This window comes from Pleurodeles waltl, chromosome 12, assembly GCF_031143425.1.
Source record: "Pleurodeles waltl isolate 20211129_DDA chromosome 12, aPleWal1.hap1.20221129, whole genome shotgun sequence".
Lineage (NCBI taxonomy): Eukaryota > Metazoa > Chordata > Amphibia > Caudata > Salamandridae > Pleurodeles > Pleurodeles waltl.
Window position 1 is genome coordinate 690,830,639 of NC_090451.1, and position 15,970 is coordinate 690,846,608.

Below are 15,970 nucleotides of genomic sequence, written 5' to 3' on the forward strand. Positions count from 1 at the left end.
CCTTGCAGTGGATTATTCTATTTTGTGACGGATGCAGTGTACCTTTCAGTGGATTATTCTATTTTGTGACGGATGCAGTGTACCTTGCAGTAGATTATTCTATTTTGTGACGGATGCAGTGTACCTTGCAGTAGATTATTCTCTCTTGTGACGTGATGCAGTGTACCTTGCAGTGGATTATTCTATTTTGTGACGGATGCAGTGTACCTTTCAGTGGATTATTCTATTTTGTGACGGATGCAGTGTACCTTGCAGTAGATTATTCTATTTTGTGATGGATGCAGTGTACCTTGCAGTAGATTATTCTCTCTTGTGACGTGATGCAGTGTACCTTGCAGTGGATTATTCTATTTTGTGACGGATGCAGTGTACCTTTCAGTGGATTATTCTATTTTGTGACGGATGCAGTGTACCTTTCAGTGGATTATTCTATTTTGTGACGGATGCAGTGTACCTTGCAGTAGATTATTCTATTTTGTGATGGATGCAGTGTACCTTGCAGTAGATTATTCTCTCTTGTGACGGGATGCAGTGTACCTTCTCTGGTGACAGAAAGCACCTTACATTGCAGATATGTGTGCTCTCTTGTTACACAAGGCATGTTACCTTTCAGCTGTCTGTGTTCTCTTGTTACAGAAAGCACCTTACTCTGCAGCGGTTTTCACCTCACCTTGTAGCTGTCTGTGCTCTGTAACAGAAACCAGAGTACCTAACAGCTGTGTGTGCTGTCTCGGGTGACCGTGTCGAGTTCCTTGCAGCTGCTTGTACCCTGACTAGTGCACGGAGGCAGTGCACCCCTCATGAGGTGTGTGCACTATATCTCGTAGCTGCTTCTGCACTGTGGGTATAGAATGCACCATATCCTCTGCTCTGTCTGGTATTTGGATGCATGGTGTCCTGCATCGTTTTCTGCTTTCCCTGTGTGCAGGATGGAGCGTGCGTAAGAGATGGCACTTTTCTCCGGGGTGACATAATCCTGCTCACCCTGTCTATGTTCTCTGCGGGCAGGGTGCTGTATCCTGCAGCTGTTTCTGCTCTGTTGGTAGCATGGGACATGTCTTGCAGCTCCTCTCGCTGCCTCTGTCGACCCAGTGCAGCGCATCTTGCAGCCGTCTCTAGTGTTTGAATGCAGTGCATTTTGCAGTTGTGTCGGCTCTGCTTGCCGATAGACTTCAGCATATCCCGGCGCAGTGTGTGCTCGTTCTGTCACTGAATGCAGAGTACCTCTGTGGTGTTTAAATGCACGCTGTCTTTCATCTGTTTCTGCTTTGTTCGGTGAAAGAATGCAGCACACTAGGCAGATGTCTCTGCTCTCCGTGGTGACTAAGTGCCCCGCATCACATCTTGCAGTTGTCTGTCATCTGGTATGTGGGCGGATCTTCCCTATGAGTTGTGTCTGCTGTACAGTTATTGTAGTACAGTGCTCGCCCCGCCCCCTCCCCATGCCCCATTCCTTTGACCTAACCTCTCCACTCTCTCCACTCCCCCCCCGCCCTCCCCATCATGGCTGGGCTGAGGGTTGGTCTAGGGCCTGTTGTGGTCTCGGCTACAGTCTGTGCAGCTGAGACAGAGACAGGCCCCTGGGGAAGGGCACTGATGGAGCGGGGGGGGGGGGGGGGGGGCGCACTGTCTGCTCTCCCCACTTAATCTGCTTCTCTGTACTTCTCTCCATCCTCCCCCTGCACACCAGTCCCTCTAACTTCACCTGTCTCACTCGCAACTTCTCTCTCCCCCTTGCTCTCTCTCTTCTTGCTCTCCCTCGCTCATCTTCCTCCTGCCTCCTTTCCCTGCTTGCACCACCTTGTCCTCTTTCCTGCACCCCCCTCTCCTCCTCTTCTCTCCTTCTCTCTCCTGCATCATCACCTTCTCCCCTCTCCTGCATCTCCTTCTCCACTCTCCTGCATCCCCTCCTCCTCTCCTGCATCACCTCCTCCTGTCTCCTACATCACCACCTTCTCACCTCTCCTGCATCACCTCATTCTCTACTCCATCACCGCCTTCTCCTCTCTCCTGCATCACCGCCTTCTCCTCTCTCCTGCACCGCCTTCTCCCCTCTCCTGCATCACCTCATTCTCTCGTGCATCACCGCCTTCCCCTCTCTCCTGTACCGCCTTCCCCTCTCTCCTGCATCCCTTTTTCCTCTCTCCTACATCCCCTTCTCCTCTCTCCTTCATCCCCTCTCCTCTCTCCTGCACCACTTTCTCCTCTCTCCTGCACAGCCTTCCCCTTTCTCCTGCATCCCCATTTCCTCTCTCCTGCAACACCACCACCTCTCTCCTGCAACACCACCACCTCTCTCCTGCACCCCTTCTCCTCTCTCCTGCATCCCCACCATCTCTCTTCTGCAACTCCTTCTCCTGTCTATGCTGTTCCTCTCTCGCATGTCCCCTCTGTCAGGGACATGTTCAGGCTGGGACAAAACGTTTGTGGGGCTCCTTTTGAGAACAACTTTGGATTTTCTATCCAGTTTCAGCTCTTTCATGCCCTCTTTGTCCAGGTCACTGACAGTGCACAGGCAGGCACTTGTGCAAATTCTACGTGTTTACATTTGTTATACAGAGATTATGACGTTCTTAATATTGTAACACAGCAGCAGCTCACTAATATGACTGCAAATAATCTCTGTGACCCCCCCCACACCCCCATTTCTCAGATGTGAGGTCCTGTTTTGATCTAAAAGAAACTTTTTAATGGATGTCTCACGAAGCACCAGCACAGCATGTCTCAGCAAAGTGTCTGTAATATTCTTTCACACATCACCCTCATTAAAATAAATGAAAGTAAAACAATATTATCACAGAAGGTATAAGAATTGTTCAAAGTCATCAGGGCAGGGCTCTCTGCAGAGCAGCGCAGGCTCTATCAGGGGCTCCTGAAAGAATGGGCCCTGGGCCCGAGCCCACTGTCCCCTGCCTGATGAGGCCTGCCCTCTCTTTTCTCTTCCCCGGCCCCGTCTCCTCTGCCCCGGTTCCCGCCTCTTCCTTTCAGCTTTTTTCTCTATCTCGATTCTTTCTCTCTCCTCGTCATTCCCTCTCTGCTCTCCCCCTCTCCTCTCCCTCATCTGTCCCTAGTTCTTCCCTCTCCTCCGGTGTCTCTTCCCTCTCTGCCGATATCTCTGCGCCCAGGGCTTCTCCCCCTCCGGCTCCCTTCTCGCCCGTATTCCCCTGTTTAACCCCTGGTTCGCATCTCTTCTGCCTTCTCTTCCCCACTTTTCTCCACTGTCCCAACTTCTCTTTTTCCTTGCCCTCTTTCCTATGTGTTTTTATTTTCTCCCGTCTTCCCCCCCCACCTCCCCCCCCCTGCCATTCTTCAGTGCCCTCCTAAATCTCCTCTCTCCATCACCTTCTCTCCTCCTCTCTCTCCTGTGGCCCACTCTTCCCTTCCCCTGCCCTCTCCCCTCTGTCCATCTCCATCCTCGCCGCCTCTCTTCGGGGTTTACGCTCCCTCGGAGCGCCAATGGCCGCAGACGCAGCTTCTGATTGGTCCAGATTCTCCTGAGCCGGCAGCTTCCCCACTGGAGGGTGGGGAGTGGAGGGATGCAGGAGGGAGGAGGGGTGCAGTGTGCGAGATCACTGGAAGGACACCAGCAGACTCAGCTTAGGATGCTCTGGGAGAGGGAGAGAGCCCCCCTGAGTAAGTAACCCCCCCGGGGGCCTGGACAGCTCCCAGCACTACAGAGACAGGGGACTAGCTAGGGGCATCGTGCTGTGATAGGTCAGCCCCCCTGCAGGGGGTGCACCCCTCCATGCCCTCCCTCCGCCATGGGGCTGGGAGGCATGTCCCCCCCGCTCGGGAAGCTGCGCTGCCTCTCGCCCCTCCTGTGCCAGTGCAAGGTGATCTGCAGCCAGAAGACCCTCTCCCTGATGTTCGGCTGTAAGGTAAGGGCACCCCCTGCCTCCCTCATCACCTCTCCCCCGGGAGTACCACCTCGCCACCGGCCTCTGCGCCCAGGGTGTGTAGTGGCGTTATACCGGGCCGCTGGGCCGCCTCCCCTCCTGGATATGCAGGATCTGTCCCTCCCTGCATCCGCTAGGTGAGGGGTGGGCGTGCCAGATGAGGGATGGTGTCTCTCTAGGGTGTGGTAGGTGAGGGGGCCTTTCCTTCGCAGGCGTGATTGATGTGTGGTCCCCACCCTCCCCCACCTACTACTGAGTGTGGTCTTTTAATAGTAATTTCTTTCTTGGGTGTAATAGATGAGGGGTGCTCCTGGTCATGGCTGTGGTAGATAAGGGATTGGCCCCTCCCTCGGTGTTGCAGGTGAGGCATTGGTCCCTCCTTGAGATGGTACAAGAGAGATGCTCTCTTTATTGGAAGTTGTAGGCGGGGGATTAGTCCCTTCGTGGGTGTGGCAGATAAGGGGATTACACCCTCCTTTAGTGCGGTGAATGAAGTATGCTCTCATCCCTGGATGCAGCAAATGAAGGATGTTCTTTTCTTGGATGTAGTAAACGAGAGTTTGGTCCCTCTCTCTGGATGTGATAGTCGAGGATTGTTTGTTTCCTAGTAAAGGCAGATGATGGATTGGTCCCTACATCATTGTAGTAAAGGGTTCGCTTTCCTCCCTCCTCCTTGTAGATTTGTGCTGACCCAACCAACTACTGAGTGTGGAAGATGAGGGCTTTTCATTGATGTAGTAAATTATTTTCTTTCTTGAATGCAGTAGGCGAGAGAATTCTCTTTCTGAGGGCTGGTAGAAGAGGTATGCTTTATTCTTGGTCTGGCAGATGATAGAAGCTTTTTTTTTTGGCAGTGGTAAACGAGCAATGCTGTATTTCTTGGAAGTAGTAGATGAGGGATACTTTATTTCTTGGGAGTGGTGGTTGAGGGGTGCTTTATTTCTTGGAAGTGGTAGATGAGAGATGGTTTATTCTTGGAAGTAGTAGCTAAGGGTTGCTTTACTCTTGGAAGTGGTAGATGATGGATGTTTTATTCTTTGAGGTGGTGGACGAGGGATGCTTTGTTCCTTCGATGTGGTTGATGAGTAAGTTTTATTCCTTCATGTGGTAGATGAGGAAGTTTTATTCCTTTGTTGTGGTAGATGAGTGAAGCTTTATTCCATCGGTGTGATAGATGATGCTCTTTTTCTGTATTTGGTGTGTAAAACGAGGGGCGCTTCCTGTCTTGGGTGTGGTAGATGAGGTAGTCTCCCTCATTGGGTGTGACGAGTGAGGGATGCAATCCTCATAGAGCATGGTAAATGCTGTAGATGCTGCCCTCAATAGAGCTGGTAGATGAAGAACTGATCCATCCTTGAGTGTGGTAAACGAGGGCTTTTCTAATTCTTAGATGTAGTAAATGAGAGTTGTTCTTTTTTGGATGCAATACATGATAGACTGGTCCTCCTCCGGGTGTGGTTAAGGAGGGATGCATTCCTTCCTAGTTGTAGTATATGTGTATTTTCTTTCTTGGGAATGGTGGCTGACAGATTCTTTCTTTGTCCAGTGTGGTTGATGAGGGATTAGGCCTTGCCTTATTGTAGTTCAAAAGGGATGCTTTCCTTCCTAGTTGAAGTAGATATGTGCTGCTCTCTAAAGAGTTTGGAAGATGAGCCATGCTATTTCTTGGGTGTAATAAATGCGGGATGCTTTCTTCTTGGAATCAGGTGCATGGCCGCTTGGTCCTTTTTTTGTGTGTGGTAGGTGAGTGTTGCTTTTATCGATTTGAGAGAGGAGGAATTATCCCCCTAGGATATGGTAGATGAGGGATGTTCACTGCACTGGGTGTGGTAAATAGAGAATGGATGCATGTCTTTGTGTGGTAGAAGAGAGATTTTATTTTCTCTTTCTTGGTGTGTGGAATTAAAGCCACTTTCTTTATTGAATGTGGTCGGTGAGCGATTACTCCTTTCCTCCTTGGGTGTGGTAGATGAGAGTGGCTTACTCCTTAAGTGTAGTAAGTGCTGTCCTCCTTGGTGGCAATAGATATGGGGTTGGCCCCTCGAGGAGTGTGCTAAATAAGGGATGTCCTCTTTCTTTGGTGTAGCAGATGAGGGATTGGTCCCTCCACAAGTGCACTAGATGTGACAGTCTCCTTCTTGTGCTAAGTGAACGAGGCATCGGCTCCTCTCTGAGAGTGGTGGTTGAGGGCTAGTTTCTTCCTTGGGTGTGGTAGGTAAGAGGTACATCCTTAAAGAGTGTCTCTTCTCCCCCAGGCATGGCAGATAGGGTTGATGTGGTTATGAAGGACGCAGTGAAAACCCCAGCAGGACGAGGGTGGGAGCTGCTTTCAGGACTGAATGGACAGAGGGATTCCCAGCCTTTTCTCCAAGAGACCAGACATATCAAATACAACTACAGGCTGCAGTGCCAAAGGGGTGGTGAGAACCACTGGGCGTTGCTTAAGGGAAATGATACACACGGAATCCTCCTGGAACGCCTTTCTTCATGAGCTCATGGTTGCTTTACTGGGAGCGTGTGATGCACCCTATAAGAAGAGTGATCCGGGCTGGGCTAAAAGAATCACCCCTCAACTCTCTTAAAGTATGGGGCATGGAGACAGGAAAGTGATCGCACTCTGGGCGAAATTACTCTAGGGTACATGCATGCAAATCAAACCGTGAAACTGCCAATTAGGTGGGATCCACATCTACTGACCACGGGCTAAATAAACAAACATTGGCAAAACCAATAGATTGCACAGTGGCAGAAGACCTTTTGGCTTTGCCAATTATTATTTTGTGTTTTTTTTTTTTTAATGCAAGCACAACTGCTTTGAAAAATAGGATTGTCTAAAAGATGAACTATATATATATATATATATATATATATATATCTTTATGTAAAAGCACACATTGAATCATTAGTGCCTGGCACTGAAGGGAACTACTTATAGTGCAGATGTGCACATCATGAAAGAGTAGAATAATGCCACTCAGTGTCGAGTAAGCAGAAGTGGGTTGACCTTGTTCCTCATGCTATGGTGGGCATCAGCAAAATGTCAGTGACGCAGCAACAGTCAAATGGGAAAAAAAAAAGTACAATGAAAGCCCCTGTAAACAAACAGGTGTAGTGTTATATATTTTCTTCAAACAAAAAACAGAAGGCAAACAGCAGACAGTAATTTCACAGTAGTCCACAGTGAGCTGCGGAATTACAGGGCTGTGGGCTGGCCATAGCAGTTTGCAATGTTCAAGTAAAGGTTCTTCTGGTTGGTTAGCAGAAGTCACTTGGCCGTAAGCTGATTAGTTGAGTCTGGCCAACATCAATCTGATTGGCCACCCAATCAGAACAGTCCCATTGAGGTGCAGTCCCTCCCAGAACAAGTTGGGTGGTCCACTGAGTTGCAGGGAGATTAAACATATGTTACTTACCGAGTAGATTTTCACAATGTTTTTTTTATATCCAACAATGTGATCAAAAAGTGTCATAATTCACGTTTGGGCTAATTTGGGCTATTTTATTTTTCCAAACCCCACACGCCCCTTTGCCCTGTTACTCAGGGCTAGTATTTTTTTTCCATTTTGCACTATTACTCTTCAGGTGAGACTTTCTTTGTAGAAGGGCCAGTCACAAGTGAATTATTTCTGGACTAGGACATGTTTTGTGATTTTGGAATGATTTTTAGGGATTTTACCAGCCATTTTTGTTTATTAGGTCCAGACCTGCTGTCCTCAGCAAAGAGTATCTTAAAGTACTGAAAGATACATCCAAGTGTAATGGTGCAGATTCTTTGATTTTTCTTTTTAAATTGGCATCACGTAAGATGACACCGTTAGAGATTTTTTTGAGGGCAATATTAAAAAGTGGTAAAAAAAAAAATGTTAATGTTATTTTTAAGTCATTTTTCTTTTGACTTGTATCTTGTAAGTAATTTGTTTAAATGGACCAATAAGTTTGATTTGATTCAAATAAAGTCTGCAGCCAACTACGCCCATTGACCCCCCCCCTCCCTTCTCTAAACACACTAATCACAAGCCTTCCTTAAAGTAGGGAAACCCACATACTGAAACAGACATATCTGGCTGTGTGTATTTGTGTGTTGCAGAGAAAAAAGCACACATATATCCCGCACATATAGTACTACACATACATGTTGTTAACCTCTGCTGTTGTATTACAAAAGTAAAAGAAATAACATGTAGGCACACTCGGTAATTATAAAAGTTTGGTATTTTTTGCGTTTGTGTGTGTGACAGGTTGTTTATGCTAGTGGTTGTGTTTGAAGGCATAGCCATTGTGATAGAAACCCCGAGAGAGGCAGTAATAGGTACAACAAGCTGTAAAATGCACTCTGCTCCTCATTTGGTTAGTTCTTGTAGACACAAAGTGCCTTCACACTTAGTGTCATACACCCACAGATACTCAGCTCTTACCAAGGAAAGTATCACTGTAATTACATACGCCTACAGATGTGAACTTACCAAGGGTGTGTTTATACATCTGTGTATTGTGTATGTGGTTTTCTACCAGAACATTCATATTTTTTGCATTGAATAGTAAAATACCGTAGTCAAACATTCACCACAATATTTCAATATGAAGATAACTGTGTGTGTGTGTGTGTGTGTGTGTGTGTGTGTGTATGTATATATATATATATATATCCCGCTTCTGTTGCAGCATGTATAGTGCACACCAGAATGCTGCTGGTGCTTATTGTAGCATGACTGCCCGCATGCCTCAAATGACAAAAGCAGGCTTCCCCGGTAAGGAAGGAACAGCACCCCCAGCACTCGGTTGCAAATATTTTCTGTGGCTAACACATCAGAGTGTTTTGGCCCCTGCTGGGCCTTGGACACAATATTGGGTGCCATTTTGTTCTTGACATTTATACACAAAAAATATTTCAAACAACTTAGTGTAAATCAAATAGAAATATCACATAAATGTATCTCTTGTTCACCATCTTAAAGTTTTGGAAATCAATACTTAATAGAACATTTTTTCAAAAGTGTCAGCCTCATATACCGTAATTAGGCTGCATTGGGCATATATCAATATAACTCCAAGTTAACAAATAAGCTAGAAATACATCAAAACACATTTGTGAATATAATAAATCATATACTTCTCCAAAAACTCAACAAAATTGTATGGTATATATACATAAGACAAAATTCTAACACAGTAATGGAAACTCGTGTAATAACCACATATAGCTCAAGTAGGCAAATTATCTTTCTATCCTTGTTTTTGTCTGTTTCTGTCTCACACAGTAGAATCCTGAATCACAGAAATAGCAAAAAAAAGAAATACTTAAAACTATAAAATAAATCGCCCTAGTTCAGCCAAAGTCAGCCTTCCTAGACATAGACATGAAGCTCTGCATCTAAGTTTAACTTTCAGGATGCTGTTGCCTGCTGTGGGTTACCAGTGTATATTAGTTGCGAGTTTATCTTTTCAAATATTAGTCACATCTAAAAAATCACTTTGTGTAACACTGATTTTACTAGTGAATGACAAACTTAAATTGTTCTCATTCAGCTTGTTTACATTTTTTTGTGCTTGTGCCAAGTCCCCTTTCGTAATTAAAAATAAATCACTAATAAACCTTGCCCATATAATTATATGCAAATTCCAGGGTTCTTGTTTTTTTATGGGCCACCTGCTCCTCTCAATAGCCCCTGTGCAACTTTGCATAGCTGGGGGCAAAGCAGGTGCCTGTCCTTTGTTGCTTCTCAAAGTTTCCTCCGTTCGAGAGGAGTATGTTCTTAGTTGAACAATACTCAGTCTTTCTGAGCAGCATCTCATTGTGGTTATAATACCTAATATGTATGGCTTGGGCCTTACTGCTCATAACCCATCAGTATGCCTTATGCTTGTATAGAGGGATGCGGCATCTAGTGTCACTATTAGCATGTATTCTTCCCATTCTGTATCAACAGTCCTCTTTGGAAAGTCTGTTGAATCCTTTAGGTAAGATGGTAAACCCTCTACAAAGAGCTTCAAATAAAAAGCTATGTATTTTGAAATGTTTTCCATAAAATTGTCTCGGGCAGATATAATGGGTCTTCCTGGTGGTATGGTCGGATTCCTATTTATTTTCGGTATGAGATTAAAAAAAAAAAAATGCTTAGGAAAATCATTCTTCAGAAACTTCCCCTCGTCGTTTAACAGTTCTCTCCCATGCCAGCCTCTAAGTTCTGCATGGTATTCTGATCCGGCGTTCTTGTTAATAACCAAGTGAATCCTCTTATATCATGTGGAATCATTTAGATGGAGATAAGCTTCTACCAGGTACATGTCCCTAGGCCACACAAATATGTTATCACCTTTGTCAGCATTTCTCACAACACAATCAATGTTATTAGACAATTTTAAAATAATAGATTTCTCTCTCTCTCTCTCTCCTTGCTGCCTTTGTACACTTGAACACACTCCTGAAGGCGTCAATAAAGACAGCCTCAGACGAGAGTGTTATAGTATCTCTGAATATGGGTGGGACAAGGGAGTACTGAGGCCTAAAGTGGGAACCACCGCCTGCTATGTCAAGATCTATTCGTTCTTGCAAACCCAAAGCCCTTTCTTCAAGATTTGTAGATTCCCTACATTCCTCTTCCAGGACATGTACACACTTACATTCATGACTACCACGATATGATGAAGGTATATGTAAATGTACTATTCCTAGCACCAGTTTAATTATATCTGTATTTTCTAAACCCCTAAATAATCATCTTTACGAAACGTACATCTTCAGTGTTTGTAAGTGTGGAGCTAGAAATACTAATATTTGGGCTACAATATTTTAATTGATCAGTTTTAATATCTCAATATTCTTGTAGAAAACCCTGCTGGCGCATCTTTTGATTACTCATGCACACGTCACATGGCGCAAACGCAGGCACTCTGATAGCGGTGTCACATGCACAGTCTGTGAAGAGCAACATCCTACTTTGTAACATTTGAGTAAATGTGAATATTATCATTCAACACACTAGGGGGTGTCACATTCTTCTCATTTTCAGCCACGCCTCCTGGCAGCCATGTTGAAGGTGGGGAGGTTTCGCGAGATATGTCGCCAGCCTATGGGTTTGTTAGTGTGCACAGGAGCAGACCATGTGCTGGTTCGTTGTGTTTGGTGACTTTTGCTGCCTCCAAAGCACATTCGCTCTGGTCCTGAGTGCTCCTGTGAGGAAAACAGCCTCGCGTTTGACGATACGTCTGGGATCTGTTTTTCATTGTGCTGCATCACCGCAGTGTATCGCGTGCCATATGTCAGCATAGGTAATAACGCCGTAGTAAAGCACCTTTTCACTGTTAGAAGTTAGCAAGGATTTACATGACAGACGTTATTGCTGGGAAAAGTGCATTGTGTCTGGTAGTTGTTTACAAGTTAAAATTCCAACGAGAGAGGAGGGCTGCATGGAACATTATGTAAAAGAGACAACACTCATTCACAGCTGGAGAACAGGCCTTCTAGGCAAACTCACTTATTTCTAATATTTGTGCAAGCCTAACATCATGGCTCAGGTTCCCAGCCAGCTGCCAATGTGCTGGGCTTTTTCTATATTACTGTAGTACGTTAAAATTCCTGGGGTGCTCCAGACCAAATTCGACATCGAATATAAGGGCACAGGTTCACGAAGGCGTACAATAATCTTCTCCCTGTGTCTCCTTTAAACAGACTGTGATAGGCTAAGACTGTAATTCCAGCCTTGCTGCAGTCAGGGGCTGCACAGATGGAAGCATTGACTGCTCTATTCCCAGGGCCCCATAACTCTCTCTGCACAGACTGACCTCTGCATGTTTGTTAGCCCCACCCTCCTTGGTCCCCGTAGAATCAGCCCTAAAGGGCACTGCTGGCCAGGAAGCTGCTTGTAGATCTTTCTCAGTTTACCTCCCTCCCCCACCTGCAGTGCCTGCTTGCCTTCCAGTAATGCAGTTCATGGCGTGGGGTCAAAGACTGGAACCAGAGATTGACAGGAAGAGAGGGTGAGATGCATTTAGGTCTTCTCAGCTCAAGTTAAGGGGAAGCATATGAAACCCCCCATCCCTGTGCCAAAGAGAGAAATACGCCTTTTCCTCTTTGTTCCTGACGATAACAGACCACTTGAGTTTTTCCACTTGTTCTTTAGACAGTGGGAGCCGCATCTGATAGCTTCCCAACACTCGGCCTGGCTGGAGTACATAACGCACAATCCGCCATTTAAAACAAGCATTTGCAATGCAATGACTCCCAAATTTGCTCCAGTTAGAGCTATTGGTGTTGTAAATTCCAAACTGGACTTTTCTTGCCACATAAATTGAAAAATGAAAAGTAAAACAGTTGACATAAGTGAGCTGATTCAAAGCGCCTTGGCCGCCATGAGCAGGAGCGCGAAAGAGAGACAAAAAGGAGAAAAGTTTGCTCACAGGCAAACATATCGGCAGTCGTGCAATTATCCATGTAACAGGGTCATTCTGCAAGGTGATTAAAAAACCTCCCCAAGAAGGGACAAACGTACAACATTTACCAATGATGATAAAGGATTTTTGAAAGGCAAGCCCATGAACAAGAGAAAGTGATGGGCGTGGTTAAAAGCCCACAATACTTATTACAGGTCAAAGCACTTGGACACTCGACCTAAAAAAGTGTTTTTGCACTAACAAAGTGAAAAAAAAAAAATTCTAATCAAAATGGCTTCTGCCATCTTGGATTGGTAAATAAACAAAAAACAATGCCTGAGTTATTACGCTGGTGTGTGCATGGGTGGTAACGCATGTGCATAAGTCAAAAAGCATGCGCACACAAGCATAATTATGCAGATGAAATATTAAGCTTTTTTTTTTTTTGCTGTACAGCATCATCGAAGAGCATTGCCAATACTTTTTTCGGTGAATGCAAGTCTGTCTCTCCCTTTCATCTGATGAAACATATTCTACTGATATCTGTTTATATTCTAATCCGTCTTCCTCAGTGATTAATGTGTAAAAATAAGTAAAATCCTTATCCCTAAAATTTTTCTTAAGAGGCTGAACGAGTGGGCGAGGGTTGGGGAGGCAGGCCTTACCTTCTTCACTGGTTGATCCTGACAGTCTGTGCAGTGGCACTGCTGGCCTGGACCCACCCCACTGCCTCCGACAGCTTTCCAGGAGTCTGCCCGGCCGGAGTATAGCCTGCACAGAATCTGAAAGGAAGAGCCAAGGTCCTTTTATTTCCACTGTTTATGAGTATAAGGGACTGCCTGTCAAAGGATCACTATATTGGCTTTCCTTCCATTTTCGTTGACGTTTGTGGAAACAAGGTGTGTTCTGTATCCAGTTCTGTAATGTAAAGCAGCTGTAGACCAGATCAAGACCACCTGGGAGGAGAACCAGTGGTAACCACCAGCACAAATTTAGCACTGCTCTTCCTGGTGCTGTAAACCATGAACAAGCACTGGCAAATTCAACAAATTTGACACTTGGAAATGTTTTCGAGCAAAACTTTGACAAGTTGGTAAGTAGTTACTTAGAGTTACTTTGGATGATGAACTCCAGCAAGAAGCCAATCAGGGGGACCAGCACAGTCCAAAGAAACAGTTAACTTTTGAAGGACAGCAGTCTTCAGTTGAGTTCCAGCTGCAGTGGTCCCTTACCCTTTACTTCTATGGAGTGGTCCTGATGCCCAGTATGCTGAAGATGCTGTAAATGCTGTATAGTCGATGGAGGTCTTCCCGGGGCTACTTTTCGGTCCACAGTCCTGGAGAGGTGATTCTGGCCACAGGAGTAGACATCCCTCGGAGTCAGCAGGCGGCCAGTTGCCACTGGGCTACCAGTCGCCTAACAGAGTGGATTTAATGTGGTGAGAACTCATTTTCTGGATGACCAAACTGCATTCCAACGATTTTCCTGTGTCCAACAGACACTAATCCAGCTTTGGAGTGTCGGGTCCTGGTCTCCTTGGCTGCATGGGCGCTGAGCAACGATCCGGTGATCTCGGCTACCAACTCGCCAAGCAGGCTACTTCAGCTCTTGTTGCCCTGGAGGCTCTTGGACTCTCTGCTTCTGGCTGGAATCTGGGGACAACCTCTCCATGAGGGTGACACAGCAGGCACAGTCCTTTCCCTTGCTAGTCAATAGGATCAGGAGGTGCAGTCCAACTTTGGTACAGCCTCTTCTTTGCCGGTTCCAGGGTCCGCAGGACAGTCTTTCTTCAGTCCTCTTCTTCAGCCAAGTGAGATCTGGGTGCCACAGATGTGCTTTGTATTCCTAGAAGGTGCCCTCAGGGGAGGTGGCTATCACTATCCCCCGATGACTTCCTCTGAAGTGTGGCTTCAAGCTTTCTGGGGGTGCTCTATTCTGCCCACACCCAGGAAGTTGGGACCCTTCTCTTGCTGTGTGGAGCTTTGTATCCCACCCTAGAGAGAGGAGTGGCTCCCCGAGGGCTACATGCCCATGGGTAAACAGGTTTGGCAACTGTTTTCCCTTAGTGTCCTGACTGAAAGCCTGTCTACTTACACAGTAGAGCAGCCCTTCCCGCATGTGCTTGCCAGTAGCCCTTCAAAGGCTGCTTCTTTTTGATGCTAGCCTTTTGGGCCAAAACCCATCAGGCTTTTTGCCAGGAGGAGATAATACCTCTTCTAGTGGCAGACCTCTATTGTTAACTTTCCTGAGAGTCATTGACATGTCTCCCAAGAGGGCGGAAGGCTGTCTTGTGACCAGCCTCAGCAAATGGCTACTGGGAAATTTGGGCAACTTCTAAAAGTTACATCTGGCAACAAGTTACAATAAGTTCGACTTGGGCATCAAATTGAGCTTAATGTAACAAGTTGGATTCCTTGGAGTACCAACTTTGGTTGTTCCATTCAGACTTCAGCACAGCTGATTTGTCAGTGTGTAACTCTGTACTCACCAATGTGGCTACCAGTCTCTCCCAGTAATTATTTGCTATCAGAGCATGTTCTACATCTTAACGTGCTGCTTCCTGCCTTAGGACTCGACCAGCCTGCTGTGGGGTGACTTATACTCATGACAAAGAGAGTTTGGGCATTGCCATTACCTTAAATGGAAAAGTCAAGCTAGCAGTTAAACTGCTCTACCAGTCTGCAGTGGCAGGCTGGGGGACATGTTTCACTTAGTCATATTTGTGGTGGCACAACTACTGCCGCAGTTCACAAATGACACTTAAACTTACAGGCCCAGATACACCTGGTACCATATACTAGGTACTTCTAAGTCAGTTAAGCTAAGCCAATTTAATATAAGCCAATCAGCCATAACTTCTAAAGGGTCAGAGCACATGCTACGAGTCCTGATTAGCAGGGCTGGGGGCATTTCAGAACCATTACACCAGTGCCTAGTAGTCAAAAATTGGGATAAAAAATAGGGTGAAACCTGCAAAAAGTGTGTTTCCTCACATTCATTATAAGGTACGATGCTGGGAAGCCGTTGTAGGCCTGTGGCCATCTTCACTGTCGGGGGTAGGAAGTTATTTACTCCTCAAGGTAACGATCCACAAACTCAGTATCCGCCATGCATAGGCATAATACACCTTGTAAACTACAGGTAACTGCTCTTCAGTCCTATCCCAATCTGTAAAGTCCATGCCTTCTTTACTCCTACCTTTCTTGAACAGTCGTGTTTTTTTGTTTTTTTTTTGCTCAGACTCTGCTTGGTAGCTTTTGTTTGTGTATCCAGTTTCCTCAGTTTATGATAGTCTTGTTCCAGCTTTGAATCTTGTGCCTTACAGACCTTAGGTGCTATGTTGTTTCTTGCTGTTTTTTAGGTTGAGCCTAGGCAGTGGGCATGCGCTGTCTTCGACATGTTGTAATCTACTTCAGTAGACTTTCACCACGCCCGTCTCATGCTCATCACTTTCATTTGTTCCTTTACCTGCCTTTCACAATTCCCTTGATGTCATAGGTAAATGCTTTACATTTGTCTATCCTTGAGGCTGCTTTGTTACCACCTTGGAGTCTTTCCCTGGTACATGGATTATTGCACAATGGGCCATATTCCTTAGTTTGGCTCACTACTTTGAACCAGTTCTAGGGTCTGCTGTGGTTTGCAGGTTTCAGTAGCGTTTTCTTGTCTTATGTGTGATGGAGACAGGCAGTCAACGCCCAAAA

General features: G+C 45.8%; 1 protein-coding gene across 5 annotated transcripts in view; it reads left to right on the forward strand.

The window, feature by feature from the left end:
- The window catches only part of DLG4 (discs large MAGUK scaffold protein 4), a 584,369-nt gene that overhangs the window by 336,995 nt on the left and 231,404 nt on the right, over positions 1-15,970 (forward strand). Inside the window, exon 1 of one of the 5 annotated variants that reach the window (XM_069215535.1) lies at positions 3,547-3,878. The exons of 3 other annotated variants lie outside the window; for them this stretch is intronic. In XM_069215535.1, the coding sequence (XP_069071636.1) occupies positions 3,762-3,878 (117 nt within the window). In that variant the 5' untranslated portion in view covers positions 3,547-3,761. Of the gene's footprint in view, positions 1-3,546; positions 3,879-15,970 lie in introns of those variants that run through there. One more of the 5 variants, XM_069215539.1, reaches the window with a different exon arrangement.